Genomic DNA, 16,426 nt, shown 5'->3' on the forward strand with positions numbered 1-16,426 from the left:
TTTATGGTCATGGTGGTTGCAGCAAAACATTCCTTTACAACTTAATGTCAACAAAAGTTAGGTCGGAGAGTAAAATAGTGCTTAATGTGGCTTCCAGTAGAATAGCATCACTTCTCCTATCAAATGGTAGGACTGTACACTCTAGATTCATGATACTTCTAACTATAGATGAATATTCTGCATGCAATATCCAACAGGACTCACCCCTTGTCAAATTGTTTATAGAGACAGATTTAATAATCTGGGATGAGGTACCTATGCGTAGCAAGTATATTTATGAAGCACTAGATAGATGTTTGCGAGATATTATGAGTACGCATCAATTGCTAATGGCGAGCGTCCATTCGGAGGGAATGTGATTGTACTCGATGGAGACTTTAGACAAATATTGCTTGTAATTACAAGAGAATTTCGACAGGATATATGGCCCAGTTTGGGTAATCAACTTAATTAAGCTCCTTTTGTTAAAATAACTTAAACAATAAATGACTCTGTTAAAAGTAACTTATAAATAAGTTATTTTGTGTTTGGATTTTTAACTCTAGAAGTACTTATTTTATAGAAATGTGATGAAAAGTAGAAGTATTATGAGAGAAGTAATTTTTTTTAACTTCTCTATAAGCTCCTAAATAGCTTCTTAGAAAGTTGCAATTTGGTTTTGAAAATTGCACCAGACATTAATACTACTACTTTTCATAAGTCAAAAGTTAAAAAAAGTTACTTCTAAAGTTTCCCAAACGGGCCGCAACCATAAATTCTTCATATCTTTAGGAGTCTGCTGAAGTTCTACGACTGTCAAGGAACATGAGGCTAACTATAGGATGCAAAAATGATAACCAACAGAAAATTAAGGAATTTAGTGATTGGTTGTTAAAAGTTGGTGATGGCCTACTAGAAGATAACCTAGATGGAGAGTCAAAAATTGATATTCCTATGGATATGATAGTTCCAGATTACGAATAGACATTTGATGAGTTAATTGACTTTGTCTTTCCGAATTTGGTGCATAGCTTTATCGAGCAATTACTTTAATAATCAAACAATTTTAGCGCCGACCTTAGACATTGTTGACAAGATAAATAGTCAACTGCTGTCAATTATTTCTGGTGATGAAAAGGTGTATCTTAGTTCAAACAATCTTCGTGTTGAGGAGGGAAATATGAAAAACCATTTGAAATTCCTTGGTCAAGAAATATTGAATGCTTTTAATTGTTCTGATCTTCAACCTCATAAGCTCACGCTTAAGATTATTGTTCCGGTGAAGCTACTTAAAAACATAGACCAGTCAAATGACATATAAAACGGTACACGCCTACAGGTTAGAAGACTTGGAAACCACTTGATTGAATGCGAAATACTAACAAGAACCAAAATAGGAGGAATTGCATTAATCCCAAGAATGAATATAGTTCCAAATAATGATATCGTTCTAATCAAATTCCAGAGAAGACAATTTCTGTTGATGATGTCTTTTGGTGTGAAAATCAACAAGGCTCAAATTGAAAACCGTGAGTCTTTACTTACCAAGGTCGATTTTTATGCACAGACAGTTATATGTAGCACTTTTAAGAGTGAATAAATTACCATTTGTACCCATGAAAGATACAGACGCTGATAAATGTATCTATATAAGAATAAAACGACAATTATAACCATAGAAAATGGCTTCCGTGTACCAAAAGTACCCTAACGGACCACTTGCGTAACCAACGTCCAGGTACTCTTGGCACACGGAGGCCATCTTCTGTGGTTATGATTGTCGTTTTATTCTTATATGAGTACATTTGTCAGCGTCTGTATCTTTTAAGGGTATAAATGGTAATTTATTCTTTAAGAGTTAAGAACAAGTAAGGGATAAATGTTTTAATTCAAAATCATGAGGTGGTCTTTGAGAATTGCACTATTAATGTTGTGTGTATAGAGAAGTCTTTGATAAATTGAGATTATCATGTACTGTTTAATCAATTCGTATCTCTTTGTTGTGAATTACATTTTTTTTTTTTGGTAGTTTGATTTATATAAATAACATTTAAATTTTATTTGATACAAGAACATAGATACAACCTATAGATGTGCAATGATCAATGTTAAAGTAAAAAAATGTGTACGCATATTTTCTCATATAACATTTCATCTTCGGTGGAATCAAGGGGGTAAGACGATGAAAAAGTGAAGCAAGTCATCAAGGGAAGAGAACTTGATTACATTAGAAATTTGAAATATCTCGTCAACTTGGACTTGTCAAATAACTTTTTGTCTGGATCAATTCCTACTGAAATACTTTCGCATTCAAGATTGATTGGATTCAATTTGTCCTATAATAATTTGTCAGGCGAGATTCCTAAAATGATTGGAGACATAAAGTTATCTATTGACTTGTCTCATAACCATTTTTGTGGTGCTATTCCAAGGAGCATGATTGACTTAACTTTTCTAAGTCATTTGAATTTATCATACAACAATCTTTCAGGACCAATTCCAGGTGAAAACCAGTTTCAAAGCTTAAATGATCCACTCAGTTACGCTGTTAACCAATACCTCTGTGGAGCTCCACTTCCAAAACATCGTCCCGGTCTAGTCCTCATCATGTTCCCAACATTGAAGGCTATGAAGATGAAGACAGTGAAATGACAAGCTAGACAAAGTGTTGTTTTACTCAATCATAACCCTTGGCTTTGCAATCGGTTTTTGGGGAATTCTTGGGGTTTTGTATTTCAAAAAGAATTGGAGGTATGTTTGCTTTGGATATGTGGACAAGGTAAAAGACAAGATATATGTTGCAGTTGTCTTGAAAGTAGCCAAACTAAAGCAAATGGTGCAGAGGAACCAACAAGTAAAACTTGAAGTTTGAAGTTTAGTTTTCACCATCCTCATCCATAGTTCACTTAATGTTTAATGAGATTGTTAGTGTTGATGAGTTTGGAAAACTCAAATTTATTTTGATAATGAACAAACATTATTGAAATAATTAATTATAAAATTGTTAATTTAATTTTCACTTAACATATGTTAATTAATTATTTTGTGATGCAGGTTTTTTTTATTGGGCCGAATAGAAAAATAGAATTATTGCAAGCCCAATATGCTTAAAACCAATCAGCCTTTATTAATGTTTCCTATATTATTTGGCTGAAGCAATTTATGACTTTGTTGGGCCAAAATTGAGCTATTATTCCCACAAGCCCAAGTTAATCATTTTTGCTATACACCCAATGCATGATCCAAAAACAATTAATCAGAAAAGCAAATGTTATTATTGCTTTATGCCTTCAACGGATCTCTTCTTTAAGCATGTGATGGAACTCAAAATTTTATTGAGAAGAATTAATACATGCATTGGAAACATGAGAGAGAGTTGGTCATTGATTTGATGGATATCACTAAGCTACACGTTGCTCAGTGAAAGGAAAGTGGACCTTGCTTTATCAAAATCCTTTAGTTAATGTTCAATTTTTTCTTTCTTCTCTCTCATGTCTTCTTTCTTGTCTTCGGTCATGTCACAGGGAACTATGGAAGCTAAGTTGAGCTATCAAAAGGAAGAAGAAGCTACATGCATCAAGACCATCGAAATGATGGCAAGAAAACATAAAAAATATAGTGGCTAAGATCTGCAACTATGAAAGGAAAGATATGGTGATGAGATCTCAGCCTCTCCATACCAAAAATGGTTGAAGGAGATTCGGCTAGCAAGGAGAAGATCCTTGGAGGGATGGCTTGCCACTGCTTTTGGGTTCACTTGTAACGACCCAACTTCCAATACGTCATGATCGTACCAAAAGTAAGGCGTTACTGACCTGTTTACCTTATTAACTATTTACTATTAAGCCTTTAGTTCGATATCGCGATTCAATTTTAGTAAAAAAATACCAGAAATTTTTGTTTTTATTAATTAAAATCATATAGCAAACATCACCAAGTAATAATAATCACATAATTATTAATAATAGTAATATTATACAAAAGAATTTAAATAAAATAAAAAAATTATCAACAAATAAAATAAATCACAAATAACCAATTATTTAATTTTCAAAAACTAGGGTTGTTACATTCTACCCACCTTAGAAAAATTTTCGTCCTCGAAAATTGCTAGAATAAAATAAGTTCAAACTGAATCAAAGAAAGGAGAATATATGGACAGAAGTATAGGCATTGTCAAGGATGAATATTCAAAGAGTTACGTAAGCAATCAGATTCATAGGCAAGCAAAGGTATACAAGAATGACAAAGTATGGTTGGGAAACAAGCAAATCACATTCTAAGAAGGAAATTTAGACCAAAGAATTCCAATGAAAGCAACGAAGAAAAGGATGGCACGAGTTCATGTGGCACGAGTAAAGATTATACGTCGAATCGAAGCTAACTTCATAACCTCTAACTTCTATTTTGAAATCCTATAACTTCTATTTCGTCTATGATAACCTATTAGTGTTCCCATATACATAAATCATTAGTACTAAGTTGGCCAGACCTAATACCATGAAGTATGAAATGGTAAACTAACAACGTTAATCATCAGACAGTCATGCATATAAAACTCAAACTCTTGTTATCAGAACAAGTCACTAAGCATGACAGACACTCAGAGTATGCAATGGAGCATAGTCAGTCCATTCTCAAGGCTCTAACAGGAACGAACTGCTCTGATACCATATTGTAACGACTCAACTTCCAATACGTCATGATCGTACCAAAAGTAAGGCGTTACTGACCTGTTTACCTTATTAACTATTTACTATTAAGCCTTTAGTTCGATATCGCGATTCAATTTTAGTAAAAAAATACCAGAAATTTTTGTTTTTATTAATTAAAATCATATAGCAAACATCACAAAGTAATAATAATCACATAATTATTAATAATAGTAATATTATACAAAAGAATTTAAATAAAATTCAGGTACAACTCCTATCCCTCTGCATAAAATAAAAACAAAAAAAATTATCAACAAATAAAATAAATCACAAATAACCAATTATTTAATTTTCAAAAACTAGGGTTGTTACATCACTCATCACAGAAGGTAGCTAGGGTGGCTACGTGAGGGAGGAAGCAAAAGTGGAGCAGAAGAAGCCATCATCATCATGAAGCATCAAGGGCCAGAAATCCATCATAGAGAACAAGCCAAGGATGGAGTGCTCGGATTGATGAAGAGTGATGACCAAGGAAGGACTAGAGGTAATTGCATGTTGGGTTTTGCATGGGTTATCTCTTCTTTCTCTCTGGCCGAACCGGTTTTGTTCTTGGAGAAGAAGAAGTTGGCTTGGTTTTTGGCTTCAAATGTGGAGGCTTCCCTCTTCTATAAAAAGAGAGAACAGCCACGGTTTGGAGCAAGGAGAAAGTTTGAGAGTGCAAGGCACAGAGTTCTCAGAGCTACCTGAGCTAACAGATTTCTCTTTTCCTTCAATGTATTCTATTTTGTAATTTTATGTTTAATTTTGTCATGTCTTGAGTCTCATGGAAAAAGGCAAACATTGAGGTTTGTATGAAAAAAGTCATAGAGCAAAAAAAGGCAGATAGTGCAAAATTAAAAGAAAAAGCCATAGATGTCCTTAGAGTTCCTTTGTCCATAGATGTCCTTGTAAGTTGGGTTAGCACTTTACAGTCTGTAATCAGAAAGATTATAGTGAAATTCCATCATGTTTGTGATGGAGACTGGATGTAGGCTGCACTGCACTTAGCAGCTGAACCAGGATATATCTGGGTGTAATTTTCTCTCTTCTCTACTCTATTTATGTTTCTACTGCACACGAGCAAAAATAAAAAATATCTCGTGTCAAGTGACGAGACAAAAAGAAAAGTCTCGTGGCTGGGGACGAGACAAAAGAAAAAGTCTCGTGGCTAGTCACGAGATAAAAAGATAAAAAGTTTCCAAAACTGGTTTCAAAGGTCATCAAGTATTATCAAGTAAAAAGGGGGCTAAGATTCAACCCCCTTCTCTTAGCCACTGATAACATCAAGTGTGATTAGTTTTTCCTTTTATGCCTAGTTTTTTTTGTTTCTGGTTTGTGTGTACTTGATCTTCTGCTTGGTGAGACTTATAAATAAATTATTTTTATTCAATCATTATGTTCTGTATTATCCATATAAATAAAATGATACAAATACACTCCCTTTTATTTGGACATCATCACAGGTAGGCAAAATTCTCGGAACAAAAATAAAGAACCAATAATAACAACAGAGCTACTGAAAAATTTTAGTCTCTTGTAATCCGGTGTCAGCAGTCTTTTACATTATACATTTTCAGATGATGTGAAAAGGGTAACATAATTGACATTTTTGGTGCTATTTGAGCTAGGCTATATAGAAAACCAAAGTAGAAGCCCTGCAAGAAAACTTTGCAACAGTCTCTGTCCCTTATTAGATGCACAGTTCTTTGCAGTTGCCGTTTCAGTTGTATCCTTGTTTTTCCCATTTTGGGAACTTCCTTCAGCTGAATACAAAGAAGACACACATTGTAATTATCATTTCTGCTTCCCAGTTAAGCCTAAACAAGTGCAAAACCAAAAAAAGAATATGTACTTTGACATTATAGTTACCAGAAGGACTAGGAGAGGGAGTTCTAGAGCCGCCATTTGAGTTCGGATCAGGTTTATTAAAAGATTGAGCTTCAGCTGACTTAGGATCCAAGTGCAACAGTGCTGCTCAAACAATTCCAAACTCAAAGTTCTCAAAACACAATCAATAGCTTAAACTTTAAGAACTAAAAGCTATTTCAGATATCATTGAGTCCTTGTGTGTGTTAGGTAGCTAGTTAAATATTAGTTTCTAGTTGAGTACTCTCATCACCATGTAACTATGATCCAAACTATTTCTTTTCTTTTAAACATAAAAAGAGGGATTGGTTAAACTTACCAGGGCACTGTGAGAAATTGTCAGAAGCTTTGCAAAGCGAAGGGAGACCAAGTGCAAGTGTGATATTAATCTTCAATCCAAGGTCAGGATCATCCCTGTCTTTGAGGATAAGACAGACACATTTTTTGTTGTTCTTTAAGGATTCTATGAGGCCACTGCAACAATCTGATGTGGGAGCTTTTGCATCACCACCAAGATATGGCAAGCATGTTGCAGTATTTGTTAGTTGTTCTGCACATTTTTGTTTCTCTTGTGCTGAGTCCCCCATTGCATTGCTGATTAATATCAATGCTATTGTTATTAACACTAACTTAGAATCCATATTCAATTATAGAGAATGAATATTGGTGGAGGTAGATTATAATTTTAAAGTTATGTAAACTATTTATATAGAAATTGTGGTTTATTAAAAGGTTATATATGTAATGTTAGATTAGAAAAGTCTATTTGGGTGGGAAAGGAGACTAGTAGATGATATAATCATTTCAGTTTTGTTTTCAATTTTTTTCACTACTTAAATTGTCCATTAATAAATTATATTACTTTCTAGAATAAAGCAATTTCTTTCATAGGAGTTTCTATGATTTTTGGTGTGAACAAAAGACTATAATCAAAGAGATATATCATATGATCATATAACTTAATATTCCATGTGCAAAATAATGCATGATAACTTAACATTCTTTACTTACAAACAGCAAGGTACTAAAACAATGTGTTTTACTCTATCCCCTATTTTCAAAATATGCAATTCAATTTGATCCTTGATTAATCATTCAAAAAGAGATTTAATTTGTATGGTAGCGCAGACGCAGCCCCATAGTCTGCAGAATTCATTATACAACCTGCCAAAACTAGAGAATGTGTAGTGTAGTGGAAGACTTTATACACCAATTTGTCTCCATAACTCTTTCACACTACCACCAAAAAGAGTGGATTGAATTTCTTTTCCCCTTTTTATTTTCATAGAAAATCATACAAGTAATTATGACTTATGAATTTTTGTTGAACAATCAGCATTGTTCAAAAGAGGAAAGTAAATGAAGAGTGAGAATGACTAGAGATAGTAGATACTATACTAGATAACAGGATAACCTTACAAAGAGATCAAGCTAGCTTATTATGCAGAACATATAAACCACATTTATCAAACTAAACCATGCACTTTGTTATATATAACTCATAGAAGATTGAATAGAGAGAAAAGCCGTGTGAAATGAGCATCAAATGGTGTTAGGATTTCCATGAAAAATAGTATGAATATTATTAGAACAAATTGGAAAACTAAATGTGGAATTTGTAATCATGGTTTTTTCTGATTGACCACAGAAAATGCAAGTTGTACTAAATGGGTTGGTAATGGCCCTACCACTGCCATTAGACAAACAAAAAAAAAAAGGTATAAAAAGAAAAAAGTCTTTAAAATAGAAATGTTTCTTAAGCATAATAATGTCTAACGTATTATTTTTCCACCATAAATATATTCAAATGATCAAGTAGTAGTTGTAGTGAGTGTCCTAATCATAACTTGAAGTTTAGTTTTCTTTCCCCAATAAAATGCAAGTAAAAATCAGGAGTCCATGAAGTCAAAGTGTGCAACCGGGAGATTCCACCGTTGACTGGAAAAGTGATGAACCACTTCATAATTCAGATTTGAGGATCACAAAAAAATGTTGTACAAATATATGTAAAATTAAGGTAGAAACTCACGTATAATTATCTTCGTATAAAGTTCATAGTTAAAAACCATTAAATAATTTAACATATTTGACTAAATTATCATCTAACGATTCTCAATTATAGACTTCACAAGAAGGCAACAACAACATGTGAAATCTCACCAACAATTAACAAGCACTAGCGTGCAATTTTCTGTTCATACAAAGAAAAAGAAAATATTATTTTTCATTTTTAAAAAGGAAATACCAGGTGGATAAAGATTGGAGTTGGTTAAAAGTTTGTATAAGAGTAATATTTGCAAAATAAAGTGTGACGAATAGCAGATTTTTTGCTCCAACTCCTTAATAAAAGTAAAAGATAAAAAGATAAATACTTGTACTACACACATATTATTCACATTCACATATTCAGAAGCATTTCAGAGTCATATGTGTGATAGATATGTTATAGACTAATAATTTCACATATAAACTGCACTACACTATTGTGTTAAAGCAGCCACTGTTACTATATAGTATATACAATAATATTCCTTCTGGTTTAGCAATTGATCATGGCATCCCCATATGCAACTCAATCTCTTCTCCTGATTCTGTTCATCATTCTAACAACCTTCCTTCACTTCAGTTTATGCATGGTGAAAAGGCTAAACATGACATGCAATGAGAAAGAAAGGAATGCACTCCTCAGCTTCAAGCATGGACTCTCAGACCCTTCCAACAGGCTCTCATCATGGTCTAATGAAAAGGACTGCTGCAGATGGCTAGGAGTTCGCTGCGACAACATCACCGGCCGAGTCGTGGGACTCAATCTCAGCACCCCGCTCAACTCGCCTTACATGGAGTTGAGTGGTGAGATTAGTCCTTCCTTGCTTGAACTAGAATCTTTGATTAGCCTGGACTTGAGTCTGAACTATTTTGTTCATACTCAAATACCAAGCTTCTTTGGCTCAATGAAGGGACTAAGATACTTGGACCTTAGCTTAAGTGGATTCATGGGACTAATCCCTTATCAGCTAGGAAATCTTTCAAACTTGCAGCATCTTAATCTTGGATACAACTATGCTCTTCAAGTTGGTAACCTTAATTGGATTTCAACCCTTTCTTCATTACAATACCTTGATTTGAGTAGTACAGACCTACATAAAGAACTTGATTGGATTCAAGTTTTTGGTGCACTTCCTTCCCTTTCAGAATTGCACTTGGAGAATTGTCAAATTGATAACTTATCACCATCAAAAGGGAAAGCCAACTTCACAAATCTCCAAGTGCTTGATCTTTCAAACAACAATCTCAATCAAGGGATACTTTCATGGATTTCTAATCTCAGTAGAACTCTTGTGCAGATCGATTTGCGAAGTAATTTTCTTCAGGGTGAAGTCCCTGAGATGCTATCAAGAATTCAGAACTTGCAGAGTCTTGTCTTACAACGAAACCAACTCAGTGGGGAACTTCCAGATTCATTAGGCAAGCTTGAGCATCTTGAAGTCTTGGATCTCAGTAACAACACCATCACAGGTCCTATTCCATCATCATTGGCAAATTTATCATCCTTGAGGACGTTAAATCTCGGTCACAACCAACTCAATGGGACAATTCCAAAGAGTTTTGGATACTTGAAAAACCTTCAGGTATTAAATCTTGCTTCAAATTCTTTGACAGGTGGTATGCCTGAAAGTCTAGGAATTCTCTCAAATTTGGTGACATTAGACCTTTCATCAAATTTGTTGGAAGGACCAATGAATGAATTGAATTTTCTAAAACTTTCCAAATTAAAGGAACTTCGAATGTCGTCAACAGATCTATTTTTCAGTGTCAATTCTAGTTGGGTGACCCCTTTTCAACTTGAATATGCTTTGATGAGTTCCTGTGGAGTAGGTCCTAAGTTTCCAACATGGCTTAAGAGGCAAAGTTCTCTCAGGGTCTTGACAATGTCCAAATCAGGTATCTCAGACAAGGCTCCAATTTGGTTTTGGAAGTGGACTTTGCAGCTCGAATTCCTGGATCTCTCTAACAATGAGATAAGTGGAGATCTATCTAATGTCTTCTTAAATTCCAGCATTATAAATTTGAGTTCTAATCTATTCAAGGGTCTATTGCCAAGTGTGTCTGCAAATGTTGAAGTGCTGAATATTGCCAACAACTCAATCTCAGGACCAATTTCTCCTTTCTTCTGTGAGAGGATGAATGGTAATTATACTAACAAGTTAGCCGTGCTCGATGTTTCGAACAATCGCTTATCCGGTGATCTTGGTCAATGTTGGATGAATTGGCAAGCTTTAATGCATTTGAACTTAGGCACAAACAAATTGTCTGGTGAAATTCCAAACTCCATAGGGTACTTATCTGGACTAGAGTCTTTGTTGTTAGATGACAATGCCTTTTCCGGATCAGTTCCTTCGACAATGCAAAATTGCTCAATGTTGAAGTTCATTGACATGGGTGACAACCAACTTTCTGATACATTACCAGCATGGATATGGGAAATGCAATCTCTAATGGTTCTTCGCCTTCGATCCAACAAGTTCAAAGGAAGCATTACTCAGAACATGTGCCAACTTTCCTCCCTCATTGTGCTGGACCTTGCCAACAATTCCCTCTCAGGAACAATTCCAAATTGTTTGGATAGCTTGAAGGCAATGGCTGGTGAAGATGACTTCTATGCCAACCCTTTGAAGTACTACTATGGATTTGATTTCAACTATGATAATTACAAAGAAAGTCTTGTTTTGGTTCCAAAAGGAGATGAATTAGAGTACAGAGACAACTTGATCCTTGTGAGAATGATTGACCTCTCAAGTAACAAGCTATCTGGGGCTATTCCAACAGAACTTTCCAAGCTATCTGCACTGCGGTTTCTGAACTTGTCTAGAAACTATTTGTCTGGAGAGATACCCAAAGACATGGGTAAAATGAAATTGTTGGAGTCCCTTGATCTCTCATTGAACCAAATTATGGGTGAAATCCCTCAAAGCTTGTCTGATTTGTCCTTTCTCAGCTTCTTGAACCTATCATACAACAACTTATCAGGTATGATCCCAACAAGCACTCAGCTTCAGAGCTTTGAGGCACTTAGCTACACAGGTAACCCTGAACTTTGTGGTCCTCCTTTGACAAGTAATTGTTCGAGCGGCCAAGAGTTGTTGGGTGCTGGTTCTGTTGAACATGATGATGGGATTTTCTTTGATACATCTGACTTTTACAAAGCTATGGGAGTCGGATTTGCTGCAGGGTTTTGGGGGATTTGCAGTGTTATTTTCTTTAACAGAACTTTCAGGCATGCTTATTTTCGTGTTCTTAATCACTTGGATGATCTTATTTATGTTTCCATAGTCTTGAAGATAAGAAGGTTGATTGCTAAATTATAAGTTTACATTCTAAGAAGTGTGTTATCACAAGGTTGTCTTTATTAATATAGTGAAATGGTGTCATTTCTGTTTTTATTTACTTTCATTTGTACTCAAAGTTCTTGGATGTTTGGGAAACTGAGAATGTACCTCTGCAGTTAAGATTTTGCTTTATGCTAATTTCCTTAAGTAACTAAAGCTAAAATTTCAAGGTGTCATTGAAGTGAATATATTCATTCCTAACATATTGTTTTTCTGGGTGACTATCATTCCTAACATATTAATATTACCACTATATAGTAGTTTCTTGCTAATTTCCTAAAGGAAAAGTATATTGTACCAATATACTATCGGCTAATTTATTGTCAACAATAATTATAGGTAAACAATGAAAATACTAAACAATGTGAACAATGAATATATCGGATGTTCATTTCACTAGATGTGCGGATGGTTATTCTAAAGTTAAGATTTAGGTGAATAATTTGAAGGTTTAGTGTATTTTAATTCGATTGGTTGTTGTTCATGTTGTTCAAAAAAGTTATTGGTTACCTAGACACCGTCATAAAAAATATATTTTTATTAGACACATCCACAAAAACACTTCTATTAAACACAGCCATAAACAAGAGTTGGCAGAAATTAGTAGAATTTTTATTGGTTACGTATACTCGGATAGATAGATAGATAGATAGATAAAAATATCGAAAAAGTAAATAGAAAAAATATTAGAAATTTCTCTTTCTCTTACCGTGATCTACAAAAAAGTAGACTTTGGAGTTCTTTTTAACTGAAAGAAAGAAAAATAGAACAAAAAACGACACTAAAAGAAAAAATCTTGAAATAAGATTCAAATAGAAAAGTAATAAAAAATAAAAAATACTAAATAAGCCAGTTTCCTAGATATAAAAATTAGAAGATGCGGCATATTTATATACTGATAGGAGCAGGGGCAGGCACAGGCGGAAGAAAGAGTAGCGGAAGAGACAGCAAAAGAGTTGGAGAAGGAGGTGCGACGCATGCTGATGTTGAAGAGAATAGTCATCGAACCCATCATGTTACTAGAATCCATCTACAATCTCCAACGCTTGGGTTTGGCCTACAAGTTTGACGCTGACATCAAAATTAAACCATTCTTGCTTCGGATTTCGATAGAAACATCAGCTCCATGCTACAGCTCTTGCCTTTCGCTTACTTCGACAGCACGGTTTCCATGTCTCCCAGGGTATCATCTCAATAACAAGAAAAATTATATTTATAATTTTTATTATATCATTATACAATTTTTTATGAAGATAAATAATGGTGCAAGTGCAGATATTTTCAAGAGCTTTAAGGTATATTATTCATATCTATTCATTATTGGCTTCTCCTCTACTTGATTAGCTTATTCATTTTCAAATATATTCAATTACAGATGGGATGTGATTGCAGTAAACACTCTTCCAGACTACATGAAATTGATCTTCTTAGCACTCTTCAATAGTGTCAATGGCATGATTGCCTTCCTCATCTCGCAAAATTGCGGTAAATAAAAATTCTGATATTATATCATAAAATTATTAAAAATAATAACTGATGTGGTGAATGTTATCAGTGATGTGAGTTGTGCAAAGCATTCCGGCAAGAAGCAAACTGGTGCAACAAGAACATCATTCCGCCGTTTCATGCCTACCTACAAAATGCAACAATTTCGTCGTCCAGCGAGGCGTTACTTGCTCCTTGCTATTTCTTACTAGCTCAAGCTATCGATGATTCCATTACTACTAACTACCTGGTTCGCTCCTCATGCACCATTTTCAGGCTCTACAATGATCGAGAAAGAGTGGAAGAAGATGAATGGAGAGTGTACACCACTACTGCTAGCAGCTTTCAAAGAAATAGCTATCAACATGGCTCGAGTTTCACAATGCACCTACCAACATGGTGATGGCTTAGGCAGGCCTGGTCATTCAGCACACAACAGAATCAATCTGTTACTTGTTCACTGTTACATACACAAGCAAAAATGAAGTATTAAGAATAGAAGCTTCTAATCATAAAGGGAAGCAAATTTTTCTTTTGCCCTTACATTACACTAGAAGGAAGAGAGTGGAGGCTGGAGAGTAAAATAAGAAAGAATAGAAAAGAGAATCATGACAGTGTTGGTGGGAAAAACATAAAAGATCGTCGGTAGGGATGATTCTAACGAATTTTTATGATTGGATTGAGGAAAGTATAAGTATTAGCAAAATAGGGAGAGGAAGGGGCAGACTTATGGAAAGAATGAATGATAGACCAGGAGAGTGAGGTTGGCTCTTACCATCACAGCCATTATCATTTCTTTCTCGTATTTCCTTTCTTCTATATCAATAAATTGAGTGAGATCAGCTTGCTTTACTCTTTATTTGCTCTAGTTGTTCCATTTTGTCTGTTAATTTTACTACCTAAGGTACCAGTTGTTACAACTGGTATCAGAGCAAGGTTCTGAGAGTGCGTTGTGTATGGCGTCCATGCGAGCCGCTGCAATCGAAGCAAGGATGGACAGATTGGAACACCGGATAGATGTGATGCAGGAGGAACAAACTAGAAATATGGAGATGATCCTGAAGAGACTGGAGGAGTTGGGGCCGCGAGGAAGGCAAGAAGGGAATAAGGCGGATGAGCAATCGCATGGAAATCAGAATGACAGAGAAACGAAGGAAAACTCGGCGGAGAGGAGGAGCGAGAATCTGGTAACCTCGCGCGTGGAGGTGAAGCGGAGGGTGGAACTCCTATCCTTCGAGGGGGAGGATGTGTGTGGGTGGCTGGTGAAGATTGAGAGGTATTTTCGCATGGCACAAATTCAGTCTGGGGAGAAACTCGATTACGTGACGCTGGCGTTCAGTGGGGAGGCCTTGACGTGGATAGAATGGTGGGAGGAACAGACTCCATTCTTCACATAGAGGAGATTTAAGGAAGACTTGCTGAAGAGGTTCCAACCTAGTACCATCGCGAATCCGATGGGTATGCTTTTGACGGTGAAATAGAGTGGGAACGGTGGCCCAATATCGTCGGGAGTTCGAGTCGGCGGCGAGAACATAGTGTGGCCTGGGGCACGAAGCCCTTATGTGCATCTTGAATGGATTGAAACCGGAGGTGTCTGCGGAGGTGGTGATCTCGGATTTTTTGAACCTCCAAGAGTTGATGGATCACGCGACTGTGATAGAACACCAAAACAATGCGTGGCGGGATGCGGGGATAGTTCTGGGAGGAAGAAGAGTGGATTCAGTTACTAGGGGCGGTGGGTTCATTCCGGGTCGGAGCTCCAACTGGATTCGGCAAGGCCCAAGTGTCCAAGTGGGTAATGGGATCCGAAATGGGGTTGTGGCCAATACACAAAGCTTTAAGTCTAATGTTGGACCAAATTCTATTTCCACTTCGATGAATTTAAGGGGAATAAGTAGTAATGGGCCTAGGCAGCAGGGAGTGAGAAGGCTGTCCTAAAGAGAATGGACTGAGAGACAGAAAAAAGAAGTGGGGACCAGAACATGTATGCCAAATGAAGCATTGTGAAATTATTCTTTTGGGCCAAGTAGGGGAGGAAGAAGTGGCTAAAGAGGCAGCAAACATGGGCCTTGAAGAAAAAGAAACTGAACCAGAGGCATTGGAGTTGCAGCTCTCTTCTTAGAGTTTTGGGATTTGACTACCCATAAGACTTTCAAGGTTCAAGGGAGAATGATTAGCCAAAGAGTGATTGTTCTCATCGACCATGGGGCTTCCACCAATTTCATAGTGACCAAATTAAGGTGGTGAAGAGACTTGGCCTTCCAACCTGTGAACTTCGAAAATTCAAGGTTGAAGTGGAAAATGATGCTTATGAGTGTGGGACGAGTGGTGTGGCAGAGGTAGAGCTGGAAGTACAAGGAGTCACCATTAAGCAATCTTACTTTGTAATAGAGTTGGGGAGCACTGAGGTGGTGCTAGGTGCTGGATGGATGGTGAGTTTGGGGAGATTTTGGGCCAACTACAATGAGATGATCCTTTGTTGGGTGGAGAAGGGGCGAGAACTGTGCATAAGAGGCGATCCCGCTCTGTCCCGGAAACGTGCCTCTTGAAAAGCCACCCTCCAATCTTTAAAGGAAGAAAAGGAATCGATCACTCTGGTTATGATGTGCGGTGAGCCAGAGCTGCTGGAGGTGGAGAATTAGCCCCTTCAAAAGCTGTTACAGCAGTTTGAGAATTTATTCCAAGCCCCTGAAGAACTTTCCCCTAAGTGTGTGAAGGATCACGCCATAGTTTTACAGGAAGGAGCTCAGATTCTGTGGATTCGGCCATATCGCTACCCACATTATCAAAAACGGAGATAGAAAAAATAGTTGAAGAGATGCTGCTACCGGGAGTAATTCAGCCAAGCACTAGTCCTTTTTCCAGCTCAGTCATACTAATGAAAAAGAAAGATGGTGGGTGGCGATTTTGCGTATATTATCGGGCACTCAATAGAGTCAGTATAGCGGATAAATTTCCTATCCCTATAATAGACGAGCTGCTGGATGAGTTAGGAGAGGCCAGGGTGTTTTCCAA

General features: G+C 36.3%; 2 protein-coding genes across 2 annotated transcripts; one reads left to right on the forward strand and one right to left on the reverse strand.

Annotated features, from left to right (window-relative positions):
* On the reverse strand, positions 6,173-7,261 carry LOC107617092 (protein YLS3-like). Its single transcript, XM_016318900.2, has 3 exons — positions 6,859-7,261; positions 6,543-6,644; positions 6,173-6,436 (listed from the first exon to the last, which is right to left on the reverse strand). The coding sequence occupies exons 1-3, from the start codon at positions 7,178-7,180 to the stop codon at positions 6,303-6,305; spliced, it is 558 nt and encodes a 185-aa protein (XP_016174386.1). The 5' UTR covers positions 7,181-7,261; the 3' UTR covers positions 6,173-6,302.
* Positions 8,980-12,089, forward strand: LOC107616751 (probable inactive leucine-rich repeat receptor kinase XIAO). Its single transcript, XM_016318683.2, has one exon. It carries the CDS (start codon positions 9,092-9,094, stop codon positions 11,903-11,905), a length of 2,814 nt encoding a protein of 937 aa, XP_016174169.1. The 5' UTR covers positions 8,980-9,091; the 3' UTR covers positions 11,906-12,089.

This window comes from Arachis ipaensis, chromosome B09, assembly GCF_000816755.2.
Source record: "Arachis ipaensis cultivar K30076 chromosome B09, Araip1.1, whole genome shotgun sequence".
In the NCBI taxonomy this organism is placed as follows: Eukaryota; Viridiplantae; Streptophyta; class Magnoliopsida; order Fabales; family Fabaceae; genus Arachis; species Arachis ipaensis.